Here is a 15,939-nt window from a genome sequence, read left to right on the forward strand (position 1 = left end):
TCTCATACAGGTGATTTTTTAAAGGAACACAGCATTTTTGGGTGATATTCATTACATTTTGAGCCAATTTGTTATTTAGCTACAAGGTGACCTCGTAGCTAGTTTTATCAAGGTTTGAAGAGTTTATCAACGACAATAGTCTCAGGGAGTCCTCGAATCTCAACCAGTCCAGCAGGTCTGGGTTTTTTTTTTTTTTTGGTACAAATTTGAGGTTCAGTTCCACATTTTTATCCCATTCTATGAAAGTCCATTTATTGTGGCCCTTATTAGAACGGTCAGGTAGTGGTAGCTGGGCACCACCTAGTTCTTCTGGTATCAGGATAGATGAGGCTGTGGTTCACATATTTTTGGCCTCCCTCTGTGATGTATTATCCTTTGCGTGCTATGCTTATTTTTTTACAGTAACACGTAAAAAAAAATTAACATAACACACTTAAGAAATACCTTACAGGAAGGAGGACTCTGCTGGCAAAAAAAAAAAAACCCATACCTAATGCACACGTTATTTGCCCTGTAGACTAGTTTCTTCTTTGAGTCTTTGGTTTTCTTGTTTCTCTTCTGCTCTAACTAGAGATCAACAGTTGTATCTCAGATGGCTGCCCGCAAGTGTGGAACATATTTTCATATGCTTATTGCCATCTGCATATTTTCTTTCATAAACTGTGTTTGGATCTCTTCTCCATTTTTTAAAAAAATTCAGTTGTTTTCTTGTTGAATTTTAAGAGTTCTTTGTATTTCTTGGTACAAGTCCTTTATTGGATATGTGACTTACAAATATTTTCTCCCAGACTGTGCTCTGTCTTTTCATTGTCTTAACACTGTCTTTCGTAGAGCAGAAATTTTTAATTTTAACGAAGTTCAATTTATCAATTTTTTCTTTTATAGACTGTGCTTTTGATGTATATAAAAACTCATCAACAAATACAAGGTAAATGTAGACTTTCGCTCACGTTTCCTACAGAAGCTTTATACTTCTGTGTTTTGCATTTTGTTCTATGATCCATTTTGGTTAATCTTTGGTTAATTAGGTATATGTAAAGCTTCTTTTTTTGCGTATTGATGTCCAATTTTCCTAGCACTGTTTCTTGATAAGAATATCATTTTTCCATTGAATTGCTTTTCAGTTGGCTATATTTGTATGGGTCTACTTCTGAGCTCTCTATTCTGTTCCATTGATCTATGCGTCTAACTTCCCATCAGTACTGCTTAATCTTGATTACTGTAACTTTACAGTAAGTTTTAAAATCATATAATGTAAGGCACCCACTTGTTCTTTTTCAGAATTACTTGAGCTTTTCTGGTTCCTTTGCCTCTAAGATAAATTATAGGATTCAGCTTCGTACTGTCTACAAGAATGCTTGCAGAAATTTTATGATAAATCTATAGATCAAATCAGGAAGAAATGACATCTTAACAATATTATGTCTTTTAATCCATGAACACAGTATATCTCTCCATTTATTTAGATCTTTAATTTCCTTCAAGTAGTTTTCAACATACAGATCTTACTTTACTAGATTTATTATTTCAGTTTTATTGTTTGTTTGGAGGTATTGTAAATAATATATGTATTTTCTTTACAATTTCAAATTCCAGTCGTTCATTGTCAATATATAAAATCAACAGACTGTCATGTAGTGACCTTGTATACTGTGACCTGCTAAGCTCTAGCAGTTTTTTCAGATTACATTTTCTACACAGATAATCAGTATGTTGTCTGTGAGTCTCATTGTCACTAAGCCATTGTGTTTAAAATAAAATGACAAAATACCATTTTAAATAATGTAATTTTAGAATATATCTATTATACACCAAATGATGATCTGTTGGTCTACTGATATTTTAAAAATGGGTGAGAATTAGATACCAAAATACCTGTTTTATATTTGTTAGAAGCAAACAATAAGATACAGGATTGGCAATAAAAAAATAAGCTCCAAGGGCAAACAGCAGTGAAACTAATTAGAAATGAGGGTCTCATTTTGAAACCGATTCTCAGAAGCAAAGTTGTAATTCACGGAATAGCTTTGGCATAAATGCGTGAAGGGAAAGAACAGCTGGCTTCCTATTGGGTCTTTTCAGTCATACATGAAGACGAACATCAAACTTCCACCAATTTTGACTTTGCTGATAAGCTGATTTTAAGACTGCATTCATAGTCTCTTATGTTGCTCAATGATGAAGTATTTCCTTTAAGGAACAAATCACTCACCAGTAAGCAGGCTGGGATAAAACCTTCATCTGTACAGTGTTCTGCATATTCTTTTAAATTTGAACTTTCCAAAATAAAAGTCTGGCAGGTAGAAGTGAGGTTTTCTTGTTGTAAGTAACCTAAATGAAAAATAAAAATTTAGGAACTTTCAGTCAACTCTACACGTTCTGTAAAATTGCTGCTGAAAACCCTAGAGCAGTTACCAATTTCATGGACAGAGTCTTAGGTGAAAGTGCTGTTACTATGTAGCCTTGCCCAGAACCACCAGGTTGTGTTGCAGTACAGAGTGGAATTTATAGAATAACGGCCCCTTGAAAGGAAACAACTAGAAAAATAAGGTGCTTGACAAAGTGCAACTACTTCGCAGTAATGCTTTCAGAAACTAGTCTTTAATGGTTAATAATACTGATTACAAATAATACTGACTAGGTTAATAAATGGTGTTCTTTCACTTACTGGATAATCAAAAAACTATATTCTCCCAACGTGGCCATTTATTTGTAAACTTCACCTATCTGCCTAACAGTTTGAGGAAAAAAAAAAAATGAACAGAAGACCTACTTTGCATGCAAGGTAAAAAAGGAACTCCTTTTGTAATTTTTAACTTATGTCCTTCAGGAATCAAAGCCCTACTATTTCAATAAGAACTTAACATTCACGTCTAAAGAATACTTGTAAGTGATGTTATGTATCAGTGCTTGGTACTTTCACACATATGAATGCTTTATTTGTCCAGACAGCCTATTCTTGTTCCTGTGTTTCTTAGGATTACTGGAGTTTAACCACAATATTAAAAATAGTAGTATAATATAAAAAGAGCCCTCGATAGGACACCAGGAGGCCAGAATCTTATTCTATCGGTTAAAATAATAGGACGATGGAAAAAAATTACTTGAATTCTTCAGGACTCAGTTTCCTCACCCATAAAGCATCAGACTCGCCTTGACTTGTGGAGCAAATCTGGTCATATTACTCCCTTGCACAGAGCCCTTCTATCACCTCCCACAGATCTCAGTTTGAACTCCTAAAATTTTGAGTGACATCACGGGTAATGACATAGTAACGAACTCTGAAAATCCTCTCTTTTACATTATGAGAACACTGGCAAAAATGATCAAAATCAACCTTTTCAGAATTTTAGAAATTAAAGGCTTGTAACAATTTGGGGAGCATTCATTCAAGAAAAACAGATCAACCTTGGTAAGAACAGTGATCTCTGTGGCATTTTAACTGTCTCTATTCCCATGCCCCTCTCCTCAGCTGAGTGGTAGCTCTTAAAACAAATAACCTGCAATCGTGGTAAAAGCCACCCAGACTAGCAGCCACTGGAGGGGTCAGATGGTGTCGGAACTTTTTCAAAGTCCTATTCGCAGAGAACTGTCGTTATCTGACCTGTGTGGCAGTTCCCTAGAATAACACATTTGCATAGATTATCTTTATTTGATCTGAATCAGAGGTCACGTACTTCCATGGGGGGTGGGGGTGGGGGGGTGGGGGTGGTTGTTTGCTGAAAACAATCAGCAACAATTAACACTTCAGCTGCATGAGGCGGACTTTTGGGGAAAACAACAAGCTAACCGAAAAACTTAAAAGGAGAAGCTACGGAATGAGATGTCCATAGCTTTGGACATACACTTTGAAAGACGGGTTTTTAAAAAAGCTCTGACATAGCACTAGGATACTACAAGGCTACATGCATGTGTAGGGCTGTGTACATGCTTAGGCCCTAAGGTCTCATCTATGGCTGACATTAAGTTGTCAGTTGCCTGGTTGAGTGCTGAAGGCATGCCCCAATACACACACAGATCCCCTTGACAAATACTAGGAGACTTACTGATTCAGGCATTTAAGGAAATCAATGTCCAATCACTAGCTGACCACTAAGCTAGCCAAGCAGCGGCTTTAGTAGCCACCATGACAAAGAATACAGACTTTATGGCATTAGTTCAGGAAACTCATTATACAAACAGAAATAGCAATAGCAACAACAAACCCTGTGAAGGGAGAAGAATCTGATTTCCAGAGCTGCCCCATTATACTACTTACAATGTACAAGCAGCAAGAAAAAATAATGACACATGCAGAGAAACAAGTATGGCCCATACACAGTAGAGAAGAAAAAGAAAAAAAAGCAGTCAATAGAAAGTGTCCCTGAGAAGCCTAGACATTGGACTTACTAGACAAAGCCTTTAAATTACCTATTTTAAATATTTTTAAAGAACTAAAAGAAACCATGCCTAAAGAACTAAAGGAAATTATGAGAACAATGTCTTGCCAAACAGAGAATTTAAAAAAAAAAAAAAAAGAAAGAAACAGGACTGATAAAAAAGAACTAAGTAGAACTTCTGGAGGTGCAAAATACAGTAATGGAAATAAAAAATTCACTAGAGGGGCCTGACAGCAGATTTGAAGAGAGAGAAGAATCAGTAAACTTAAAAGCAGGTCAACTGAGATTGTCCAGTCTGAGGAACAGAAAAAGGAACAAAGAAAGGTGAACAGAGCCTCAGAGAGCTGTGGAACACCATCAGGTATAAGCATAAAAGGAGTCTCAAATGGAAAGGAGAGACAGAAAAGGGCAGAAAGACTATGTGAATAAGCAAGGCCTGAAAAATTCTCATATTTGATGGAAAACATTAATCTGCACATCCAAGGAGCTCGGTGAACTCAAGCAGGATAAATTCAAAAGGGTCCATACCTAGATAAATCATAATCAAACTGTCAAATGACAAAGAAAGAATCCTGAAAGCAGAAAGAAAAAACGACTCATCCTGTACAAGGAATTAACACCTCAAGATTAACAGCTGGCTGCCCATCACTAACCATGGAGGCTAGAGGTAGGCAGATGACATTCAAATTAGTGGGGAAAAACAACAACAACAAAAACAAAACCCCACATCAACCAAGAATTCTATATCTAGTAAAATTTTCCTTCAAAAGTGAAGAAATCAAGACATTGCCAACCATGCAAAAATTGAGGGAATTTGTTGCTAGCAGACCTGCCCTACAAGAAACACTAAAGAAAGATCTTCAGGCTGAAGTGAAAAGACACTAGACAGTAAACTCAAATCCCCATGAAGAAATGATGAGTATCGGTCAATGTAACGAAACAGGTAAATTTAATAGTATAACTTTTTTCTTTGTAACAATTCTTTTCTCCTCTCTGCTTTAAAAGAAAAATGCATAAAGCAATAATTATAAATCTGTTTTGATAGACATACAATGTATAAAAATGTAATTTCTGTAAAACAACAACAAAAAACAAAGGAGAAGAGGGGGAAAGGAGCTATATAGGAGCAAAGCTTTTATATGCTATTAAAATTAAACTGGTATTAATCCAAACTAGACTGCTATAAAATATTATTTGTAATCTCAGTAATAACTCAAAAAATAAAAAAAAAAAGACATGAAAATGGAATTAAAATATTAACTAGTAAACATCCATCACAAAAGAAGGCAGTAATAGAGAAATAGAAGAAAAAAATAAAATATACGGAAAATAGCTAGAGGAAGACATCAATCTTTATCAGTAAGTACTTTAAATGTTAACTAAACATTCCAGTCAAAAGGCAGAGATTGGCAGATGTATAAAAAACACAATCCAATTATATGCTGCTGACAAAAGACCCTCGATTCAAAGACACAAACAGGTTGAAAGAAAAAGGATAGGAAAATATAGACAATGCAAGCAGTCACCAAAAGTGCTGAAGACATTATACTAATATCAGACAAAATAGAATTTAGGCATAAATTGTTACTGGAGACAAAGATAATGATAAACAGCTAATCCATCAAAAAGATGTAACCATTACAAATATGCATGCACCTAACAACAGAGCTCCAAAACCCATGAGGCAAAAATGGACAGAAGGGATGGGAGAAATGGACAATTAAATAAAAATTGAAGACTTCAATATCCCCAGTTCAATGATAGATAGAACCAGACAGATGATCAATAAGGAAACAAAAGGCTTAAACAACACTGTAAATCAACTAGATCTAACAAACGACACTTCACCCAACAACAGAATATGTATTTTTCTAAAATATACATAGAACATTCTCCAGGATAGACCATATACCAGAACATAAAATAAGTCTTCTCAATACATTTAAAAGGATTGAATTATACAAAGTATGCTCTCCAATCCCAATGAAATGAAATTTTGGAAATTCACAAATATATGCAAATTAAACATATTACTAAACAACTAACAGGTCAAAAGAGATATTAGATAATACCTTGAGATGAACGAAAACAAAAATATAATGTATCAAAACGTACAGGATGCAGCAAAAACAGCACTTAGAGGGAAACATAGCTATAAATACCTACATTTAAAAAGATGAAAGATTTTAAATCAATAACCTACCCTTCCACCTTAAGAAACTAAAATAGGAAGAGCAAACGAAACCTACAGCAAGCAAAAGGAAACAATAAGTATCACAGTAGAAAAAAAAAATGAACTAAGAGAATAGAAAGACAGAAGAGAAAGTCTAAGAAACCAAAGCCAACTGATTTTTGATAAGGGTGCCAAAACAACCCAATGGGTTAAGAATTGTCTTTTCAACAAGTGGTTCTGGGACAAGTGGATATCCATATGCAAAAGAATGAAAGTGGAAACCTACCTCACACCATATACAAAAAATAACTCAAAATGAACCAAAGACCTAAATGTAAGAGCTAAAACCATCTAACTCCAGCCCCTGCTAACTACTGCTATAAAGAGAAACAAACATACAAATCAAAAACCAAAAACATTGTGCTTTGGATCATGGGAAAGTACTTAGGAACATGAAGAAAGCTTTTATCTCAGATACTCCCATCTCATATACTCCCATTCAATATTCCCATCATTGAAGATGACACATTAGCTGTAAATTTAATAAAAAATAAATTGCTATTTTTCCTTCATATTTTTGTGAAACTACAGTCAGCTGAAATAATTTTATGATGGTTGGCTTTATGACAGTTATATTATTTGGAATAAGTGAGGCAGCTGCTGCTAAGATTTAGTGAACGCAGAAATTTAAAATGTACAAACCACTAGGATAGCCCTAGGATCAAAGCAGTTAGAGCTTTTTCTTCATATGCTTCAAGATTTAGACTGAAGACTTCGAATAAAGTTTCTTTTCAAGGAGAGTTTTAAAAGTACTAATCACTCCAAAGGATTCCCTGGATGGTGCAAAAGTTAACATGCTTGGCTGCTAACCAAAAAGTTGGAGGTTTGAGTCCATGCAGAGGCGCCTCTGAAGAAAGGCCTAGCAAGTTACTTCTGAAAAATCAGTCACTGAAAAACTCTATGAAACAATCTTTGATGGTTATGAGGGAGGGGAGGAGTGGGAGGGAAAAACACTGAATAGACAACAGATAAGTGGTAACTTTGGTGAAGGGTAAGACAGTATACAATACAGGGGAAGCCAGCACAGCTTGTCCAAGGCAAGGTCAGGGAAGCTCCACAGACGCATCCAAACTCCCCAGGGGATGAAATTACTGGTCCCTCAGTAATTTGAGGGCTCTGGGGACCATGGTCTGGGGGAACATCTCATTCAAATGGCGTAACATAGTTTATAAAGAGTATGTTCTACATTCTACTCTGGTGAGTAACGCTGGGGGGTCTCAAAAGTTTGTAAGCAGCCATCTAAGACACTCCACTGGTCTCACACCATCTGGAGCAAGGGAGAAGGAAGAAAACTACCACAATGGAAAGATTAGTCCAAAGGACTAATGGACCACAACTACAACAGCATTCACCAGACTGAGTCCAGCACAACTACATGGTGCCCGGCTACCACCACCGACTGCTCTGACTGGGATCACAATAGAGGTTCCCAGACAGAGCTGGAAAAAAATGTAGAACAAAATTCTAACTTACACACACACACAAAAGACCAGACTTACTGGTCTGACAGAGACTGGAGAAACCTCGAAGAGTATGGCCCCCCCGACACACTTATAGCTCAGTAATGAAGTCACTCCTGAGGTTTACCCCTTAGCCAAGGATTTGACAGGGCCATAAAACAAAACGAGACTAAGTGGGCACACCAGCCCAGGGGCAAGGACAACAGGGCAGGAGGGGATAGGAAAGCTGGTAATAGGGAACTCAAGGTCGAAGATGGGGAGAGGGTTGATGTGTCATGGGGTTGGCAACCAATGTCACAAAATAATATGTGCATTAATTGTTTAATGAGAAACTTGTTTGCTCTGTAAACCTTCACCTGAAGTACAATAAAAAAAAAAAAAAAAAAACCAAAAAACCAAAAAAAAAAACAAAAAAAGAAAAGAAAAGAAAAACCCTATGGAAAGAAAAATCCTATGAAGTACAGATCTACTCTGCCACACGTGGGGTCAACTCCATGGCAAATGGTTTTAATCATCCCACATACATACAAAGCCACTCGGGACTTCTGTTATTAGGTGCTGTAGAGTCGATTTTCAACCTACAGCAACCTCATGTGACAGAGCAGAACTACTATATAGGGTTTTCTAGGCTGTAATCTTTACAGGACCAGATTGCAGGTGGTCTTTCTCCCACTGAGCCGCTGGGTGGGTTGGTTCAAACTGCCAACGTTTTTGTTAGCAGCTGAGTGCTTACTCATTGCGCCACCAGGGCTCCTTACAACAAAGTGTTGGTATGAAATCCAACACTTTCAAGTGGATTTGCTTTTCTCTAATCCATGCATTCTCAAAGAGTGTGATATTGCCTAAGGGGGAGAAACTGGTTCTTGGGGGTTGAGGGAACACAAGAAAATGTTACTCATTATATGTATAAATTCCAGATATACAGTATACTTTTGATACTAAAATTTGATAGGGGAGGTGGCAGCAGTTAGGAAAAAAAAACTAAAAAGATTCTTTAAGTGTGTGATTTTAAAAAAAAAAAAAAGGTTGAGAAACACTGCCCTGGATGGGGTGTAGTGATATACAGTTAACTTTTTCAGAAAAATACAGTCATTTATGCTAGTACTCTGGGAAAGAAATTGTCACAGATTGGATAGTTCATGGCTTAACTTAACACATTATACCTTTGCTATACTATACTACACAGTAGAAAAAAGGGCTCTATTAAAAGGCTAGAATACTTCTAGAACAAGTTTTTAAAAGTAATAATGAAATTTTAAAATAGTAATACCCACATCTTCGGTTCTTAAAAACATGCCCAACTTTGGGCAATCTTGAGTATCTATTTTAGATTACATTTTATGTATTTTAATTTACTTTCGTCTTGGATGTTTCAAATAATGTGGTAAAATAATAGTTGACTACTTTCATGTCCATTGATGACACACACATACATACACGAGCGCGCGCACGTGCACACACACACACAGAGTAAACCAGTTATTTACCTATAAAATATTTATTATCATTAAGTACCCGATTATAACCAATTCTCAATCAACGATAACAGGAAATTTTAGGCACAAATTATTCTAAATCACAGATTTTACAATGAAAATACACTTTAGGTACCAACTATCCCTTATCAATAAAGCGATAAAAATAATTTAAAAACAAACAAAAAAACCATTTGTTGGTGAGTTGATTCAGACTCATGGCGACCCCACGAGTTAGAGTAGAACTGCTCCATATGGTTTTCTTGGCTGTAAGTTTTACGGAAGCAGATTGCCAGGCCTTCCTTCAGCGACACTGAGGGGGTGAGTTCAAACCACCAACCTTTCTGTTAGTAGCCAAGAGAAAATTGTTTGTGCCACCCAGGACCTCTATAAATGATTCCTCCTCAGTTAATATTGATTATATAAATCTTGTCTCCTTTTTACCCCTAGAAACAACTGCAGACTAAAAGTACTACAATTTTTGTGTAAACATATTGACAGAAGTGTTCAAATAAATAAGAAAACATGTCCAAGTTTCCTTTTTATAAAAATAATACTGTCTTCAGCTTGCCTTCTAGTGGAGGTAGTAATGACTAAAAGGGAAACAACTGAAAAGGAAAGATAAAATCCTAACCATAGCAACCCCATAGTTTCCAAGGCTGTAAATCTCTATGTAAGCAGACTGCCATGTCTTTCTCCCTCAGAGCCACTGGTGGTTTCGAACTGCTGACCTTCCGGTTAACAGTAGATAGCTTTAAGTGCTGCACCACCATGGCTCCTGAACTTATATCAAAACCAAACCAAATCCATTGCTGTTGAGTTGATTCCAATTCATAGTGACCCTACAGGACAGAGTAATTCCAGGGTATTCAAATTTCAGGAAGTGGGATGCAAAAGCCTGGCCTCTCTTCTTCTTATTCCTTTGTACATAGGGAAAGATAAGAGAAACCTGATAAAGGCAAGAGATAGTAAAGCCCCATCCACCTATGTCCTACAGCCAATTCCAACTCACAGTGACCCTATATAAGACAGCAGAACTGCCCCTTAGGGTTTCCAAGGCTGTAAATCTTTAAGAAAGCAGACTGCCACATCTTTCTCCTGTAGAGTGGCTGGAGGGTTTGAACCACCAATCATTTTGTTAGCAGCCAAGCACTTTAACCACTGTACCACCAGGGCTCCTTAGTGAAGCCCCCTCCCTGAAAATATCACCTTCACATATTCTTTTGTTGTTTTCTTTATTGTGGTTAAAATATATATAACAAAACATTCACCAATTCAACAATGTCTACATGTATAATTCAGTGACACTGATTACATTCTTCATGTTGTGCATCCATTATTGCTATTCTTTCCAAATTATTCCACGACCCTCAAGATAAATTCAATGCTAAGGAAGACTTCCCCTTTCCCTCTCCCCCTGGTAACCACTAATAATCTGTGATTTCTATATATTTGCTTATTTCATGTATGTGAGATCATAATAGTATTTTTCCTTTTATAATGACTTATTTCACTCAAGGTAATGTTTTCAAGGTTCAGCCATGTTGTGGTGTGTATCAGGACTTCATTTCTCTATGGCTGAGTAATATTGCATTGTATGTATATAACACATTATTTATCCATTCACCTGTTGATAGATACTTGAGTTGTTTCCATATTTTTGCTATTGTGAAAAGTCCTGCAATGGAAATTGGTATATACGTTTCTGTTTGTGTTCCTGCTTTCACTTCTTCTGGGTATATACCTAAGATTAGGATTGCTGGGTTATGTCGTAATTTTATGCTCAACTTTTGGAGGAACTGCCAAAATGTTTTCCACGGCGGCTATAGCATTTTATATTCCCATCAGCAATGGATGAGGGTTTCAGTTTTCACTTTCACATATTCTACTAACTCCCAGAAATACTAATGGTTTAATGACTGGAGTCCTGGTGGCACCGTAGTTAAAAGAGCTCGGCTGCTAACCAAAAGGTCAGCAGTTCAAATCCACCAGCTGCTCCTTGGAAACCCTATGGGGCAGTTCTACTCTGTCCTATAGGGTCGCTGTGAGTCGGAATCAACTTGATGGCAACAGGTTTGGTTTTTTAGTTTTTAATGACCTAAAAAAAAAAAGAATTCTTAGGAAGACTTAATTTATACCACCTTATATTACTAGATACGCAAATAAAAAAGACAAGGCCTCTGTCTGTAAAAAAGTTATGATCTACTAGGTGCCAGAAGATACATACACAAACAACAAAGCAAAGTATTAAAAGAAACAGTAGTAACTTGCTTCATGGAAGTATAGGGGCCAGAGAAATTACTATCAGACTTGGGGTAAATCAGTTTACATATCAAGGGGTGAGTCTTGAAGAATGACTGGGAATCCCAAAGGGAAGTGGTGGAAAACATATGCACAGCATGTTTGGGGAACATGTCCAGTTTGGATATAACACAAAATACATTAAGGGAACAGCTGGAGATACAACTGAAAAGACAGAATGGGTCCAGATGCTGAAAAGCTGTAAACGTCAGAATAATGAGTATAGATATTATTCAGTAGACAAAGGGGAACGTCATGATCACAGTGGTACTTTTCTAAGTATTTACTAAATATCTATAATGTCTTAATTATATAAAAGTAAATAAGACCAGTGGTTCCTGACCTTTTGGAGGTATGCCTGTCCTGTATCTCTTTGCCCTCAAATCCATTCTCTACCCTTCCCCGCCTCTGCACCTGCTGACAGGAGGGCTGACCTCATGCAGGCACTGTTTCCCATGCTCCCATGGCAGCTGAGTTTGACCAATCGGAAGTGCTGGTGGGAGAGTTGAGGGTAGAAGGCTTTTTTCTCCTACTCCCTCTCTGCCTCGATGACTACAAAACACTTTCTATCTTCCATACAGTCAACCCAGCCTCATCTCTCTTTTTCCTCCTGCTTAGGGTAGTGGCTTCCTACCGTTGTTAACCTGAGCTGTCTTATGGTAAGTTGTTTGGAGGCGCAGCTTTTCTATCACAAATGTAACCAATTCCCTCATTAAATTCCCCGTGTTAAATATTCAGATTGGCTTCTGTTTTCCGGGATGGAAGCTGACTCATGCAGAAAGTAACAAACCCATTTAGGGATCTGAAGAAAGCTCTAGACCCTTCACCTGTAAAAATGTCTCCATCTGCACATAAACTTTTAATTTTGGGTTTAAGTTCCAGATTAAGTTCCCGAACAAAACACATAAGTAGATAAACACATAGCTACAATAAAACATGATAAGTGTATGATAGAAGTAATGGACGATGCTATGGGAGCATTTAAGGAGAAAAGTACTAACTGTACCTATTGGGAAAGGTTTCAGGGATTAACCTTGACCTGAACATTGAGTATTAGTGTACTAGGATGACAAGAAGTACTGCAGGCAGAGGGAACAGAATAAACCTATTTGGAGAAACTGCAAGTAGTTTGGTAGCCTGGAGCATATGGTAGATGGTGAGAAGTTGTGATGAACAGGAAACAGATGAGGATCAGCTCCAGACTACCCTGTATGACATACTGATAAAAACCAAACTTGTGGCCCAAAGGCAATAAACAACAATTTGACATATTCTGGTCTGTACGATATTTAAAGAAATTCCAGCAAGGCAACAGCTGGCTGTGGTTGACTAACAGGGGCTGTTTAGGTGGAGTAGTGATGTCACAAGTCAAATTGGTATGCTGAAGAATGAAAGGTAAAGAAGTAGAGCAAGCAAGTAAAGCTCATTGTTCTTTGAATATGCTTGACCTATGAAAAGGTGACATAGGGAGTTAGATAAAAACAAGTGAGGCAGGGTCCAGGAAAGCGTTTTGCTGTGTTTTTAAGGGTGGAAAACTTCATTATGTTAACTCGAAGAGTAGAGAGCTTCTCTCTTTAGTCTTAGAATTGTCACAGCATTTGGAATGCACTAGGCGCTGAAAAAACATTCTGAAGAAAAGGGGTCAATAATGAGAAAGACTGAAGAGGGAGAAGGGGTAGTGACAGAAGCAAGAACTGTGAGCAAATACTGAAACTGTTACTTTAAGCCACAAAATTTTGGGATGATAAGATTTTTGTGCTGATATGGAAAGAGCTCCAAAATACAATGCTAAATGAAAAAAGCAAGAGCAGATCAGTGTGGGAAGACTTGCTGTTTCGGTGTGTATCATACACCCTTTTGCAGTTTGAAATTCTTTTACTAAGTGCATAATGGTTTCAACTTTTAAAATAGGAGGCATACTGTGAATGTTTTAGGAAGATTGTTGTAACAGCAAATAAGATGAACTGCAAGAAGAAAGACTATATGGGAAGCTAAAACAAAAAAGTACAAGTGAGAAGTAATGGGAGGCATATTGCTAGGGGAGGTGACAGTAAAAAGAATGTGGATGACAGAGATTTTTAGGATAAGACAAGAATGCGTCTGGAGTTTTCATCCATTAAAAAAGTAGGAAATAAGTAGAGCAGCTGGTTTGTGGAGAATGAATACTCACAAGCTGGTGTGAATTATTCTAATTGGATAATTAGATTGTTAAGACCATTACAGTAGTTCTTGACTGGGGGGTGATTTTGCCCATCTCCCTGGACATATTGGCAATATCTGGAAATATATTTTCCATGTCAGAACTGGGAGTAGGGCCGTTACCGACATCCAGTGGATGGAGGCCAGGGATACTGCTAGACATCCCATAATGCACAGGACGGCTCCCCAAAACAAAGAATTTTCTGACCCAAAATGTCAACAGTATCAAGTTTGAGAAACCCTGTTTAATAATTAAGGCTATAGTCATTGAAACGCAACTGGATTACCAAACTACCCAAACTCAAAATTCAATGCAAAAATATGCATGGAGGAAAAATAAAGTACATCAACGTATACGTAAAGTCTACTTTTGTTGGCATACATGTAACCTAATAAATACAACCAGCTTTTTACCACAGATAAGAGGTGTAGGTTAACCATGTTGATATTTGATTCTGATAAAGTGGGCAGAAGATTAATCAAATAGTAATAAAATATTAGTTTAAGTCATTAAATTAGTTTCTCCAAAATTGGATGGTGGAATGCATTTCCTCCTAACGCTTCCTACAAAATGAGCTTATCAAGAACCCTGAAACGGAACAACCAGAATGGAAATGATGAGAATGTCCATGCACTGTGAAAAATATAACCAATGTCACTGAACAACTTGTGTAGAAATTGTTGAATGGGGACCTAAACTGCTGTGTAAACCTTCAACAAAAACACAATAAAATATTATTTAAAAAAGAACCCTGTAAAAACACCTTTTTTTTTTTTTTTTTGGACAGAGATGAGTATGGAACAAGACAAATGGGTTTTTCTAACAATGAAACAATGGCTGTGGATACTATAGGAGGTTTCAGCACAGATGTTTACTGTTTACATTTAGGGATATCACATATGATGTCTGTAAATCACCGGCCCAGGTTTTGAGCTTTACGTGGCTCACGTTCCCAGGGGTACCACCTTCTTTATTCTTTCAGGGCACAAACAACAACAAAACCCGTTTGCCAAGAGAGGCAATACACCCTGACAGACAACTGACCCACAGAACTGATCTCTCCTCAAATGCAGAAAAAACTAACTAGAAAATGTTCAGCTGGAAGGCATTTCCTCTCTGAAATATTTTGCTAATCAAAGGAGTAAGAATCGCTGTTGTTTTAAAATATGCAACTGGCATTTCAAACCTCTACACTGGACGACTTACTTCGGGGGGGAGGGGTGAGAGAGACGATCACCCCCACTGGTGCCAAATTCGTAGTTTAAGGGCCAGACATGTGAACGGCGTTAGAATGGTCTTTCTACAAAGCTAGGTGCCAGGGGAAGTCCTTATTTTTCCTGGTTTGGCCTCAGCTCATAAGGGAAAGCGTGATCAAGACTGAAGACGCACAGTCAGTCGCCCGTCACGTAGCCAACTCTTCTTTCAGGGGTCGTAGTTAAGTGTGCAGGCCTGACTTTCCCTCCGAACCCGGGCCCCAAGTGTTCCACTCGGTGCTTCTCTTAAGCTCTCCTATCGCACGCAGCCTCTGAGGAGAGGAGCATCCGCACAAAGAGGCTTAAAGTACCAAAGCCTTCGGCTGAAGGAGAATCACCGCGTCTGAACTTGTGGGCGGGGAGGCAAAGCCCCAAACCTTCCCCGCCCAAGGAAAACCTTTGGCCCTAAAGGTCCTTCCGTCCTACTTAGCTTGGTCCAGTACCCTCCCTCTCGCGTCCGCGCTTACCCAAAACCAGCCGGGCTACGTCCGAAGGTAACAACATGATCGAGGCCGCAGAAGGAATCACAATAAGAGACTAGACTAAGGTAAAGGCAAATACAACGACAGATACTGCGCCGCATCTCCCGGTTCCACTGGCGGCACTCAACCCGCGGCAACTTGTCCCGCCTCTTTTGC

The 15,939-nt window shown here is 37.9% G+C and overlaps 1 protein-coding gene across 4 annotated transcripts in view; it reads right to left on the minus strand.

Moving 5' to 3' along the window:
• Positions 1–15,912, minus strand: part of LOC101340476 (protein NPAT) — a 57,744-nt gene extending 41,832 nt beyond the window's left edge. For all 4 annotated transcript variants that reach the window (XM_023736953.1, XM_004382476.2, XM_023736952.1 and 1 more), the window contains exons 1-2: positions 15,769–15,912; positions 2,213–2,331 (exon numbers count right to left, since the gene is read on the minus strand). In XM_023736953.1, coding sequence (XP_023592721.1) covers positions 2,213–2,331; positions 15,769–15,805 — 156 coding nt within the window. In that variant the 5' untranslated portion in view covers positions 15,806–15,912. The remainder of the gene's footprint in view (positions 1–2,212; positions 2,332–15,768) is intronic.
• Positions 15,913–15,939: the final 27 nt, after the last annotated feature.

The sequence above is a fragment of the Trichechus manatus genome, unplaced genomic scaffold (genome assembly GCF_000243295.1).
Source record: "Trichechus manatus latirostris isolate Lorelei unplaced genomic scaffold, TriManLat1.0 scaffold00094, whole genome shotgun sequence".
Lineage (NCBI taxonomy): Eukaryota > Metazoa > Chordata > Mammalia > Sirenia > Trichechidae > Trichechus > Trichechus manatus.